The 13,281-nt window shown below is 44.1% G+C and overlaps 1 protein-coding gene across 43 annotated transcripts in view; it reads right to left on the reverse strand.

The window, feature by feature from the left end:
* Positions 1–13,281, reverse strand: part of TRDN (triadin) — a 1,868,677-nt gene that overhangs the window by 1,401,828 nt on the left and 453,568 nt on the right. For 34 of the 43 annotated variants that reach the window (XM_069234794.1, XM_069234791.1, XM_069234779.1 and 31 more), the window contains one exon: positions 6,166–6,219. The exons of the other annotated variants lie outside the window; for them this stretch is intronic. In XM_069234794.1, coding sequence (XP_069090895.1) covers positions 6,166–6,219 — 54 coding nt within the window. The remainder of the gene's footprint in view (positions 1–6,165; positions 6,220–13,281) is intronic. 43 annotated transcript variants of the gene reach the window in all.

Consider the following 13,281-nt stretch of genomic DNA (forward strand, 5'->3'; position numbering starts at 1 on the left):
GGGCCTGATTTGTGCCCCCCTACATGCCACTATGCCCAATGACCATGCCCAGGGGACATAAGTCCCCTGGGCATGGCCATTGGGCAAGGGGGCATGACTTCTGTCTTTGCTAAGACAGGAGTCATTTCAAGGGGGGTTGGGCATAAAAAAAAATGGCGCAAATCGGGTTGAGGCCAAAATTTTGCCTCAGACCTGACTTGCCCCATTTTTTTACGCCCAAGCTCCATTTTCCCCTACGCCGGCGCTGCCTGGTGTGAGTCATTTTTTTTTACGCACACCAGTCCGCAGCGCCGGCTAACGTCATTCAAGAAATAAGGCGCCCGCATGGCGCTTTGGAATGGCGTTAGCCGGCATTAAAATTTTTGACGCACAAGTGCGTTGGCGCAGTTGTGCGTCAAAAAGTATAAATATGGGCCTTAATTTTTAGAATGGAACTAAAGCCTACCCATCCATTACTTGTACAATAATAAAATGGAATGCTGAAGTCATGAAATGTTATCAATCATTTACAATGGCGTACTCCCTTTGTTTGGAAACTATGGCATTAACAGCCAATTGTGGTGATTCTCAATTAGAGTACCAGATCTTTATGCTTAGTGTTCCAAACATTAGCCATGCATTGACTAAGTCTATGGAGTCTGACACAGACCATGGCAAGGTAAGCCGTACAAAGAAGTCAAATTTAAATTGCTATCTGCTATCTGTCGAAAGAACTGGGCTGATATAGTTAAATCATGCATATATTACAATGCATTTTTAGAAAGTAAGGAATGTCTTCAGGAATTGAATCAATGGTCCGACCTACTTAATGCCTCAAAGTGTAGGCACATAGTAGCACATGGCAGTCTTTTTCATTCCAATAGATACATACCTAATGTCATAGGTATGTATGCACATTTCCTAGTGCTATATAATGAAGCCTCTGTGGGGAGGCTGTCTCTTAAAATAATAGCTGAAAGATCAATGATAATAACACACATGTTAAATGTCCCTCTCAAGATCTCTGTGGTGATCAGATGAGTCAGAAACTAAGCATAGGGCCTTCTAAACCTTAGATATCGGGTCGTTATGCAATTTAATTTTCATTACAGTGGCACAGGGAGCCTGTATTCCGAATCAGGGCTTAAATGTGAAATTGTCCTTGTTTTTAGGAAGGGATCTCATATTAGTTAAAACATAAAATTATAGACCAATAATTTTAATTGATGGATTACAAAACTTTATTTTTTCAAAATGTTACTTTTCAAACTAGAACAATAATGTGAATAGTCCCACATGCTTTCCTATTTGTAAGTAGAACTTAAGGAGAACACCAGCACTGTCAACCACATTTTTACACTCAATCTCTTTCTGTGGAAGTATGTTTCTGTAAAAACAGATTCTATATATGTGACTCTGCTAGATCTCAAATATGCTTTGACCACAATCCCCCACATTGCACTGAGAAGTGTGCTCCACCATAACTGCCTATCTGAAAATCCTCTTAATTTAATTAATCCTGGCAATAAATATTTTGGTTGGTTAATATATAGTCTAAATGATGAGCTTGAACAACCAGTGTTGGTCAAGCATGAATACTAATTCCTATGCCACTTATAATTTACGCAATTGAAGTTATTCACCACACGATAATTGCCAGACTGGCTCTTCTGTGTTTGTTGGTTTCAAAGTTTGTATGGTACTTCTCTCATGTGACACCCACTTAAATTCAAAAAGTGCCTCAAAAATGTTCTGAAATGTTTTTCAGAGCTTTGTGAGTTGTGAGGCTTGCCCATGAACCAATAAAAACAAAGGTTCTGGTCCATAATCAACTTACATCTTTTAAGCAGACTTTGTGTAAGTCTAGAGAAGATGAGTTTTGAAGAGGGTCTACATTTTTACTTGTGGGTTAGGTTGGTCTCCAATGCACTTGTCCGAAAACGGGAGGGCAGAAGATTGTTTGTGTTGCTTCATAGGGCCAATGTTAGATGGGGTTTTGTCAAGAGGCTAGCTCATACTTTATCTTTTCCTGTTATTGAGATCTAGGAGGCACACATCCAATCAGAGTTTTTCGATTGTTTGGAGTGTTGACAATATTCCAAGATTGAGACCACTAATATATTGGGCTCATATAGGGATGAAGTCGACCCCACGCCCTATAAAGAAGTACTATGCAAAAACATGGACATTAGATCTGATCTATGTTTGAAATACCGGGTATTACTTGTCTTTGCAATCCTCAAAATTCTATAAATGTTTCACCTTTTGGCCTAATAAAGCAGCTCTATTGGGTCACTGTTGCACACAACATCGGAAGAGAGGCTTCACAGGATGGCCTGATTGTGGCTGTCTCATCTTTAAAACCTTTTCATTCTTTGGAAACTCTTTAGATAAGATTGAACCACAACTGCCTAAGAACTTGTTTCCAATATTTTAAACTTCTTTCCTTAATCTTTTTCCAATAAAATAGATGATATATATTAGAATGTGCATGCCTTTGACCTATCTCTTGCGTGCGCCGTGTGCGATACAATGATGTCCACATCCCACTGCACACACAGTACAGTATAGCAGTCTTACAATACAAAGGCAGCAAAAAGTGAATAGTAGAAATTCTTATTCTAGCAGAATGTTCATTTTGAAGTATTGTTGGTAAGCACTCCTCATACATATAGGGGCATATTTATACTCCGTTTGCGCCGGAATTGCGTAGTTTTTTTTGACGCAATTCCGACGCAAAACTAACTCCATATTTATACTTTGGCGTTAGACGCGTCTAGCGCCAAAGTCCATGGAGTTAGCGTCATTTTTTAGCGTGGACACCTACTTTGCGTTAATTATATGCAAGGTAGCCGTTCCCGTCTAAAAAATCGACTCCAAGGCATGTGTGTCGGATTTATACTCCCTAGCAAAATTCACGCCCGGGAGTGGGCGGGTCAAAAACAATGACGTACGGCCGCTTTTGCGCCGTTTTTTAGCGCCTGCAAAAGGCAGGCGTTAAGGGACCTGTGGGCTCTGAAGGTGCCCAGAGGTGCCCTCCCATGCCCCCAGGGACACCCCCTGTCACCCTTGCCCACCCCAGGAGGACACCCAAGGCTGGAGGGACCCATCCCAGGGACATTAAGGTGAGTTCAGGTAAGTTTAAAAAAAAAAAAAAATTGTGGCATAGGGGGGCCTGATTTGTGCCCCCCTACATGCCACTATGCCCAATGAACATGCCCAGGGGACAGAAGTCCCCTGGGCATGGCCATTGGGCAAGGGGGCATGACTCCTGTCTTTGCTAAGACAGGAGTCATTTCTATGGGGGTTGGGAGTGAAACAAAATGGCGCAAATTGGGTTGAGGCGAAAAAATTGCCTCAACCTGACTTGCCCCATTTCTTGACGCCCAAGCCCCATATCCCCCTACTCCGGCGCTGCCTGGTGTACGTCGTTTTTTTTAACGCACACCAGACGGCGACGGCGGCTAACGCCGGCTAACGTCATTCAATAAATACGGCGCCCGCATGGCGCTTCAGAATGGCGTTAGCCGGCGCTCATTTTTTTTTAGCAAAACTGCGTTAGCGCAGTTTTGCGTCAAAAAGTATAAATATGGGCCTCAAGGTCTTTATTCTGGTGCTAAAGAACCAGTCATCTGAATGTCCAATTTTTCATTTTTTTATGTTGTGTGTAATATGTGTTTTTTATGTTCTCTCCCTTTATGTACTTTTTTAGACTGATCCTGTGGATGCTTACCATGTTTGTTCAAATCGTGTCTCACAATTTTCTAATTGTGAACATTCCTTTACATTAAAAAAAGGCTTTCTTCAATTTGATTCTCTTTCACCTTTCTTGTCATTTTCTCATTTTTTTCATTTAGTAGTTACATTATAGCCACTGTCTACTATGATGATTCAGTAGTAAGAGGGGATAACTCGTTTTCTCTGTGCCACAGGGAAGTTTCCAGTAAAAGCCTAGAGGTGACAAAGTGCACTCCCACCTCCCATTGTTCCAGCCCCTCATTTAGACATACCTCTCACACCTTCCCACACCATGCCTTGAAGATTTTCATTCACCCATCCTTTACAGGCAAGGCTTCCTGCATCAGGAAAACAGCAAGATGCGTAGGCTCTGGCCTTTATGATGTTTTGATATTCTAATAGCTTTACATATAAACGTTTCATCAAAGTCTCCCTATTTATTTCTCATAGGGACTCTAATTCTAATGCATGTTCTTTTTAAACAAATGTACTTCTGCATTGAATATTATTGATGAGATTTGAACAAGACTCCTCAATACAAGGTCCCTGGATACTGGGTGTTAATTACTAATTAACAAAGTTAACAATATGAGAGATCCTGTTAAAGGGTGCAGAATTAATAGAGATTCTGGATTGAAGCCTAAGAATCCTCAGAGTAATGAGGAATTGCTGGATAAATTGATAATTCTGGTTCCAATTATCCTAGTAATATCTCATCCCCCCATACAATTTTCCTTAGAGATTTAGGCCCGTATTTATGGGAAAATTACAGAGCACGATGCTGCACTAAAATTGGCAGCACCGCACTCCATTATTTTCACAACACAGAGATGCGCTGTATTTAATTAAATATGGCACACTCCTGTATTGTCCCCTGCGCTGGCGCTAACTTTAGCTGGCAGCGCCTACTTAGGCATCATCAGGTTTACGAAATCTGATAAATCTGAGGCAGCGTCAAAATGCAATGGTATGCCCACAGCATCACCCACTGCATACCCCTCTGATGCAGAAAACTGCATCGGAGGGGCCGATATTTACAAGGAGGTGTAACGCCACAAAAAGAGGCGTTGCACATCCTTGCAAATATGGACCGGAGGTTAGCGCTACTGGAGTGTCACTTAAAGTGACGCTCTAGTGGTGCTAGGGGCTCTTAAAAATGTCCTTAGTATGTGTTCACCAGCTAAGATATCTGAGTAAGCGTGAGAGGTATGTAGTAACAACGCAGACAGCATAATTCCCAATGGAGCTGATAGGACGTTCAGCGGCCTGATGTGGAGCTCCCAAAGCCCAAATAGGAGCCTAAAAACTCACTTCAAATGTCTTAGTAAAATGATCCATTAATACTGAATGTGATAGTACAGAAATACAGTTTGATTTTTGTGGGTGGATTATCACTACATCTTTTATTAGAGTGAGAGAAACACAGTAATGTTAAAATCAATCCCACCTGATCCAAGCGAATCTCAAAATATTCGATTTTACTCCTCACACATATCACCAAGTTTTGCCTGTTCATATTTGTGGGGTGAAGATCACTGCATTGTACAATAATTTAACAAAAGTTTAAATCTAGATCCTGTGCCTGAATCGAGATCACTGGGTCACCAAAATCAAGGCCCTGATTTATACTTTTTGATGCAAACCTGTGTTAGCGCAGGTTTGCGTCAAAAAGATTACCGCCAGCTAGGACCATGCCTGGACGCCAGCTGGGCATTAAATGTAAGGAATGACGCTAGCCGGCGGTAATGCAATGTTAGCGTTAAAATAAATGACGCTAACCGGGTGGGGAGGCCTAGGGGAAACAGGAGGTTGTGTGTCGAAGAATGGCGCTAGTCAGGTTAAAGTCAGAAAAATGACGCTAACCTGACTAACGTAATTTTTTGACGCACAACCTCCATGGACATGACTCCTTGTCCTGTTAAATAATGGCACTAAGCATACTTAGCAGCATTATTTAAGACCCTCCTCCACCTGTGCATGATTTTTGCATGGGATGATAAATAAGGCGCTAAGGCCTTAGAGTAATTTTATGCCCGGGAACACCCACCTTGCATCTCATTGACACAAGGTAGGTTTTCACTGTACATTTTTTTCATGAACTCCAATATTTTGATGCTAGATGGGTCTAGCTCAAAATATAAATATGGATTTGAGTTTGCGCTGGATTCGCGTAAAAAAAAAAAAACAGCGCAAACAGAGTATAAAATACGCCCCCAGGTTCCATCTTGCCAAAATGATTCTGAATATCGTAGAAATAACATGGTTGACTATAACAAATGAACATATTGAGTGGGAATGTTGTGCATGCAGTACACTACATAGATTGTTGTTTCTGGGATCTTTCCTGTTATTTGTTTGTTTCTCTTTTAGGAGGGCATGTTCTCTTAACAGCCAAAAGGTTTTTAGATGAATGTATTGTTGAAAACGTGAAGAGGAAGAAACATTTACCTTTTAGTGATGATTTATTTTCATTTTCTTCTTGGTCTTTTTTTTCTTTGTGTACTACCATAACAGAATTAAATAGATTATGTAGGAAAGTCCTCCTTTTTGCCCTGGTCACCCCCACACTTTTTGGACAGGTACTGGTGGTTACTGACTCTTGGCTGTGCCCTGGGTACTGCTTACCAGTCCCAGGGCCAGTGCTCTGTGTAAGATGGATATACAAATTAGGCTAATTATAATTGGCTAAGTTAACCTACCTATAAGTATATGGTAGGGCATGTAGGTTTAGGGACCACAGCATAGTGCACTGCTGAGGTGCCCAGTGTCATTTTAAAGGCAGGCCTGCCTTGCTGGCTGCTTTTAAATTAAAGTTATATGCAAATTCGACTTTGGAATTAAAAGTAGTTCCAACGTCTTAAACTACCTTATTTTTACATATAAGTCACCCCTAGGGCTGGGTGCCATGTAACTATAAGCAGAGACCTTATAAAAATAGTTTTATAAGCCCTGGTGAGGTAAAAACAGCCAAATTCGTTTTTCCCTCATTGTAGTAAATGGCCTTCATAGGCTAGAATGGGGAGACTTTATTTTAATTTTTAAAGTCTCCTTAAATGATGCATACCAAGAGTTTGGTATCAAATTAATTGTTGTAATAAACCCCACAACTTCCAGTTGTTGGATTTAATATATCTTGTTCAGGAAAAGAGTTTTAAACTTTACCTGAAAAGTTGCCCATTTCAGCCCTGCATTGTTTTTGCTGCTGTGCTCTGATTGGCCAGCTCTAGCAAGCTTGGCCAAGCTGCCTTGATGAGGTGTGAAGTGGCCTGGCTTCACACAAAGGAATGTGCCTGTGGGAGGGAATCTTCCCTCAGCAGATGGTGAGGCAGGAAGGGGGAGGGCTGCCAAACTGGTCTTCAAAGACAGAGAAGGACATTTGGAGCAACCAGCAACACCCCCACATCCTGCAACCCCAGACAACTAGGTGCCCCCTTGATTAGATTAGGAGAGGGCAGGAGAGGGGTGTGTTTATGATTTTTAGCCACACCAGTGGGTGGGCTCAGCCAGATGTAACCTCCAAAAATCAGATTCAGCCATGATGGATTTTTAGAGAATGTTGCCTCCTGGGATTGATTTTTGCCACACTTCCCAGGAAGTGGTCATCACAGGGGGAATGACCCTGCACCTGATTGGAGAACCAGGAACCCCCTGCTTTTCACCCAGGAGCAAGGATAAAACTGGCAGACCTGCACCCACACCTCAGATCCCTACCAGATTTCAACAAGAAAAGAACTAAAGGAGAAGAAGGACTGCCCTGCTGGACCCCTGGCCTGCACCTGGAACCTGCACTCAGAAGGACTGCACCAGCTGCACACTTGGGCTTCACCACAAGAAGGACTTTGCCTGGCTTCAACTGGTTCAAGGAGGGACTCCCTGTTTGCTACAGGTGAAAAATTGCTAACCAGAGTCCCCTGCACCAACTCCTGAAGAAAGCGACCAGCTGACCACTGCCCAGTGGCCAAAAAGGAGTTTGCGCCAGGTGCATTCTGGGAGTTGTAGTCCGCACCCCCCAAGGACCATCTCAGAACTTCTGGACCCTTGGGGTGAGCTGTGGACCCCAAAAGAACCTTAAAAGAACATCTGGGTGAAGCCCCAGAAGTTTGGAGAAGATTTGAGAATTTTTTAAAAAAAGCTCCAGAGAGGGACCGACCCGCCGCGGAAATTCTAGCCGGCTTGCCTCAACTGCGACCTGGCCTGATTTGGTGGTTCGTCCCGGTAAAGAAAAATCTCAGAAAAAGAGACTATGGTGGTCATTCTGACCCTGGCGGTCTTTGACCGCCAGGGCGGAGGACCGCGGGAGCACCGCCGACAGGCCGGCGGTGCTCCAATGGGGATTCCGACCGCGGCGGTAAAGCCGCGGTCGGACCGGCACCACTGGCGGGGTCCCGCCAGTGTACCGCCGCCCCATTGAATCCTCCGCGGCGGCGCAGCTTGCTGCACCGCCGCGGGGATTCCGACCCCCCCTACCGCCATCCAGATCCCGGCGGTCGGACCGCCGAGATCCGGATGGCGGTAGGGGGGGTTGCGGGGCCCCTGGGGGCCCCTGCAGTGCCCATGCCACTGGCATGGGCATTGCAGGGGCCCCCGTAAGAGGGCCCCTACATGTATTTCACTGTCTGCTGCGCAGACAGTGAAATACGCGACGGGTGCAACTGCACCCGTCGCACAGCTTCCACTCCGCCGGCTCGATTCCGAGCCGGCTTCATCGTGGAAGCCTCTTTCCCGCTGGGCTGGCTGGCGGTCTGAAGGCGACCGCCCGCCAGCCCAGCGGGAAAGTCAGAATTACCGCCGCGGTCTTTCGACCGCGGAACGGTAACCTGACGGCGGGACTTTGGCGGGCGGCCTCCGCCGCCCGCCAAGGTCAGAATGAGGGCCTAAGTCCGAAGGTAAAAGGTTGACCGGGACCTCCCAGCCATCGTATCCGAGAAGGGCTCCATGGACGTCGGATCAAGATCCAGGTTTACCCCGGTCGAAGGATTTTCACCTCGAAAAAACGACTAAGTCTGAAGGTAAAAATCTCCACCGAGGAATCCAGCATCGCGTATGCGGACAAGGGCTCCAGGAGGTCGGATTCAACTGGCAGGTTCGTCCCGCTGAAGAAAATCTTCAAAATAAAGACTAAGTCAGAAGGTAACTTTTTAACCAAGGCCTCCCGCGACTTGTAGCCGAGCAGGGCTCCATCGCGGTCGGCCTGAAACTTTGACTTTGCCCCGGTCGAGGTGCAACCAGATGACCCGATTGGTGCTTTTTGTTTCTAAGCGCCAGAAAAATAATAATTCTTTAAAAATTCATATCTCTGGTTCCCCTTATCCGATTTTATTTGTTTTGGTGTCATTTTAAAGATAAAAATATAAACTATTTTTATAAATTGATTTTGGATTATTAAACTGTTTCCTGTGTTTTATTTAATTACTGTTTTGTGATATTTGAACGCTTTACGCTCTGTCTCCTAAGTTAAGCCTTGACGCACGTTGCCAAGCTACCAAGGGTTGAGCTTGGGTTAATTTACTGAGACCTAACTGGACCTTAGTGGAGGTAAGTGGCCTATTGCTAAGTGTAGGTACCTACCTGCCCTTACCAATAACCCATTTTCCAACAGATTAAATGTTTGAAGTCAGTGTTCAGTAATATGAAACATCTGTTTAATAATGACTGACAACAGTTCATACCGAACTTATGTTTTGGTGCAGCATATTATTGTGGACACTTAAGAGCAAATTTTGAATCCCCTTGCACCGCTGCTGCATCACTTTTTACCATGCTCTGGAGGCACATTGTGCAGATCCATATCTACGAGACCACGCAAAGCCACTTTGCATTACTTTTCTTGCCTCGTCCATCAGTTGAATGGCAATGCAGCGCACGTCACTGCGTTGCCTTACAATGCGTCAAGGAGGTTTTCCATTGGCGTTGCGGTGGGTGTCCCCATGCAACACCCATGGGTTTTGACTCATTCCCAGAGTTACAAGAAACTGTAAACCTGGTAATGCATCAAAAGTGTTGTCTCCCCAGGGCAGGTGCAACGAGAAGAAGTATCATTATTTCTCCTCCTTGTTTCCTCTTTCTATGTGTGCTGCAGAATGCAGCACACATATAAAGATTGAAAAGCTTCTCTGGATTGTTTTTGTTCAGAAACATGCCCCTTCCTGCACAAAAAACAATCCTGCCAACAACGCAGACACCCTTGCATCATGGTACAAGGATGCCTGCGTTGGTGCTAGGCAGTAAACTGTGTGCTAGAGCAGATGGAAACAACAGAAATACATTGTATCTTGTAAACATGGTGCATTTCTGCCCTTTCGAATTGGCATAGGGCAGAGCAGCAGAAAGACATGTGGTGCTGCCCTGCATCAATCCCTTGAAAGTATGCCCATTAATGCGTTTAAAAGGGTGAACCAGTGGATCTGTACCCAATGTTGAGAGTGAAGCTATATCTATCTTCGACTTACGTTTTTTCCGATTTATTTGTGTCTGTGTTCATCAGTATTTGATTAAATAGATTTTATTCCAGAAAACGCAGTTTTATAATATTTAAGTAGAGAGGTGCTGTCAATGGTAGTATTTTGAAGCTCTGCTACCATGAGCTCAGGTCCATGTACACCAAGAGCACACAAAACACACAATTGAAACTACACACAAGAGATGGGAGGGGATATTCCAAGGTTTGATGTGCCTTGAAAGTTAAGAAACACTGACAAAAAGGTATGTTTCTGGGCATTCCTTAACTCCAACCCTTTCCACAACTGAAATGGTAGGACATTACTGAAGCTCTTTCAGCACAGACACAGAAAGGATCACCCATATATTCACTGAGGGTGTTTGAGAAGGGCTTTCTGAGAAGGAAGCCTCAAAACTTCCACTGAGCACAGCTTTTACATTTTTATTGGTAAATCAGTCCCAATTTTTGGAGAGCAATTGAAAATTCCTCCTGTTCCAATGTTGAGGAGTGTAGATGTATTGTGCATTGATTTCTTGTGGCTGTGCGGAGCCACTGCTAAGGCTCGTCATCGCACTGTGGAGAGATGATGTGTCCTGTGGTTATTGGTGTGCAAGTTTCCTCTTAATGATTTTGCCAGACAAAAACCTGCACATCTACAAATGTAAACCACTGTTGCAAAAACCAAAACAGGCAGAAATTGTTCTGTAAATATACATTTTCCATATTCTTCCTCCTTTTTGGATTGCTATCTCAGACAAGAAAGCATCTACCAAAACTAGTTAATATCCCACACTAATAAAGTTGCATTTTCTAGGTGTGATGAATACCACCCCTAATGGTACATCTCTCATATTTCCAAGAAAAGGTAGCCTGAGGTTTTCTGACTCCTGAACAAACCCTTGTTTGCACAGGTCCTCAAATTTTGAATTATTTGGAATTTACTTTGTGTTGTAATTTCCATGCTTGATGAAGTGCAACCCCTCATTCAATTTCAGCACGTTCAACATGAAAAAAGATATAGCATTTGTCATGACATCCATACTTTTATCTGGTAAGGATCAAAATCCACATGTTATACTACAAAAACTTGATAAAGGTGTAATTAATTGTATCCAATAAATTCCGAAGCATGGGAGTCAGATTTCATAGGTGCGATAAATAGCACTTTACCTCCAGACATTCGCAATCAGGGCCTTTCTATTTAAGTCAAGCAGACAATCATTATAATCCCAGGGCTAAGTTCTGATCCTTAGGCAAACAGAAGAATGCAAAGGGATCGACATTACAAGTGGTGTGATGGTTATCACACCTTTTCAATTTTCCACTGATAGATTCCAATAAGGCGAACATGCTGAAATTTGTTGGGGAAAGCGGACCATAAAAAGGAAAAGCATTCAGAATATGGTGTGTTAAATACCGATTCTGAAGCTATGCTTCATGTCAAGTTGAAAATGCGGTCCAACCTTCACTTATTTATTACCTCACCCTGGGAAAGTGGTATTTACCGGGTGTGGTAAGTAAGTACTCCATCCTGTTCGACCCAACTTTTATTGAGGGCTGTTAGAAATGGGGTTTTTGGTTGGCAGTCAGGTTACCCTCTGTCCAAGCAAGAACCCTCACTCTAGTCAGGGTAAGTCACACACAATCCAAGATTATCCTGTGCCCACCCTCTGGTAGCTTGGCACGAGCAGTCAGGCTTAACTTAGAAGGCAATGTGTAAAGTATTTGTGCAATAAATCATACAATAACACAATATAGTACCACAAAAATACACCACACAGTGATTAGAAAATTATATAATATTTATCAAGATAATTGTAGGTCAAAACAAATAAAGATGCAATGTGAAATGGTAGGGCTATCACTGGAAAGTGATATCAAGTGTCTTTAAAAATCAATCAAAGTCTCTTTCAAGCACAAAGTACCTGGTTTGGAGTGGAAAATCTCCGCAAAGGGCCGCAGAAAAAGAGATATGTGGAAAAATGGTGTGTGCGTCGATTTCTCCCCAGCACACACGGACTTGCATCGTTATTTTTCAAGCGTAGAAGTCGGGCGTTGTTTTCCGGCACGCGGACAGTCTCTTTCTATGGATCGCGGGGATTACCAGATGTCCTGTGTCTGTGCGTGGATTCTCCTGCTTGTTTTCCGGCTGCGCGTCGTTCCGCTGGGCTGTGCGTCGAAGTTTTGTTCTCACGGCAGCTGTCGCGTCGATTTCTCCTCTGAAGTCGGGCGGCGTTGTCCTTGCGAGGCCATGCGTCAAAGTGCTGTTCGCCCCGAAGGCGTCGCGTCGATCAGCATCGGTGTGCAGCGTTTTTCTCGCCGCGGAACAAGCTGTGTGGCAAACTTTTCGGCGTACAAAGAGTCCAAATGAAAAAGAGAAGTCTTTTTGGTCCTGAGACTTCAGGGAACAGGAGGCAAGCTCTATCCAAGCCCTTGGAGAGCACTTTCACAGCCAGACTAGAGTACAGCAAGGCAGCAGGGCAACAGCAAGGCAGCAGTCCTTTGTAGAAAGCAGCCAGGTGAGTCCTTGAGGCAGCCAGGCAGTTCTTCTTGGCAGGATGCAGGTTCTGGTTCAGGTTTCTTCTCCAGCAAGTGTCTGATGAGGTAGGGCAGAGGCACTGTTTTATACCCAAATGTGCCTTTGAAGTGGGGGAGACTTCAAAGAGTGGCTAAGAAGTGCACCAGGTCCCCTTTCAGTTCAATCCTGTCTGCCAGGGTCCCAGTAGGGGGTGTGGTAGTCCTTTGTGTGAGGGCAGGCCCTCCACCCTCCAAGCCCAAGAAGACCCATTCAAAATGCAGATGTATGCAAGTGAGGCTGAGTACCCTGTGTTTGGGGTGTGTCTGAGTGAATGCACAAGGAGCTGTCAGCTAAGCCCAGCTAGACGTGGATTGTAAGGCACAGAAAGATTTAAGTGCAAAGAAATGCTCACTTTCTAAAAGTGGCATTTCTAGAATAGTAATATTAAATCCAACTTCACCACTCAGCAGGATTTGGTATTACCATTCTGGCCATACTAAACATGACCTTCCTACTCCTTTCAGATCAGCAGCTACCACTCCAATACTGTATGAGGGCAGCCCCAATGTTAGCCTATGAAGGGAGCAGGCCTCACAGTAGTGCAAAA

This window comes from Pleurodeles waltl, chromosome 5 (assembly GCF_031143425.1).
Source record: "Pleurodeles waltl isolate 20211129_DDA chromosome 5, aPleWal1.hap1.20221129, whole genome shotgun sequence".
Classification (NCBI taxonomy): Eukaryota; Metazoa; Chordata; class Amphibia; order Caudata; family Salamandridae; genus Pleurodeles; species Pleurodeles waltl.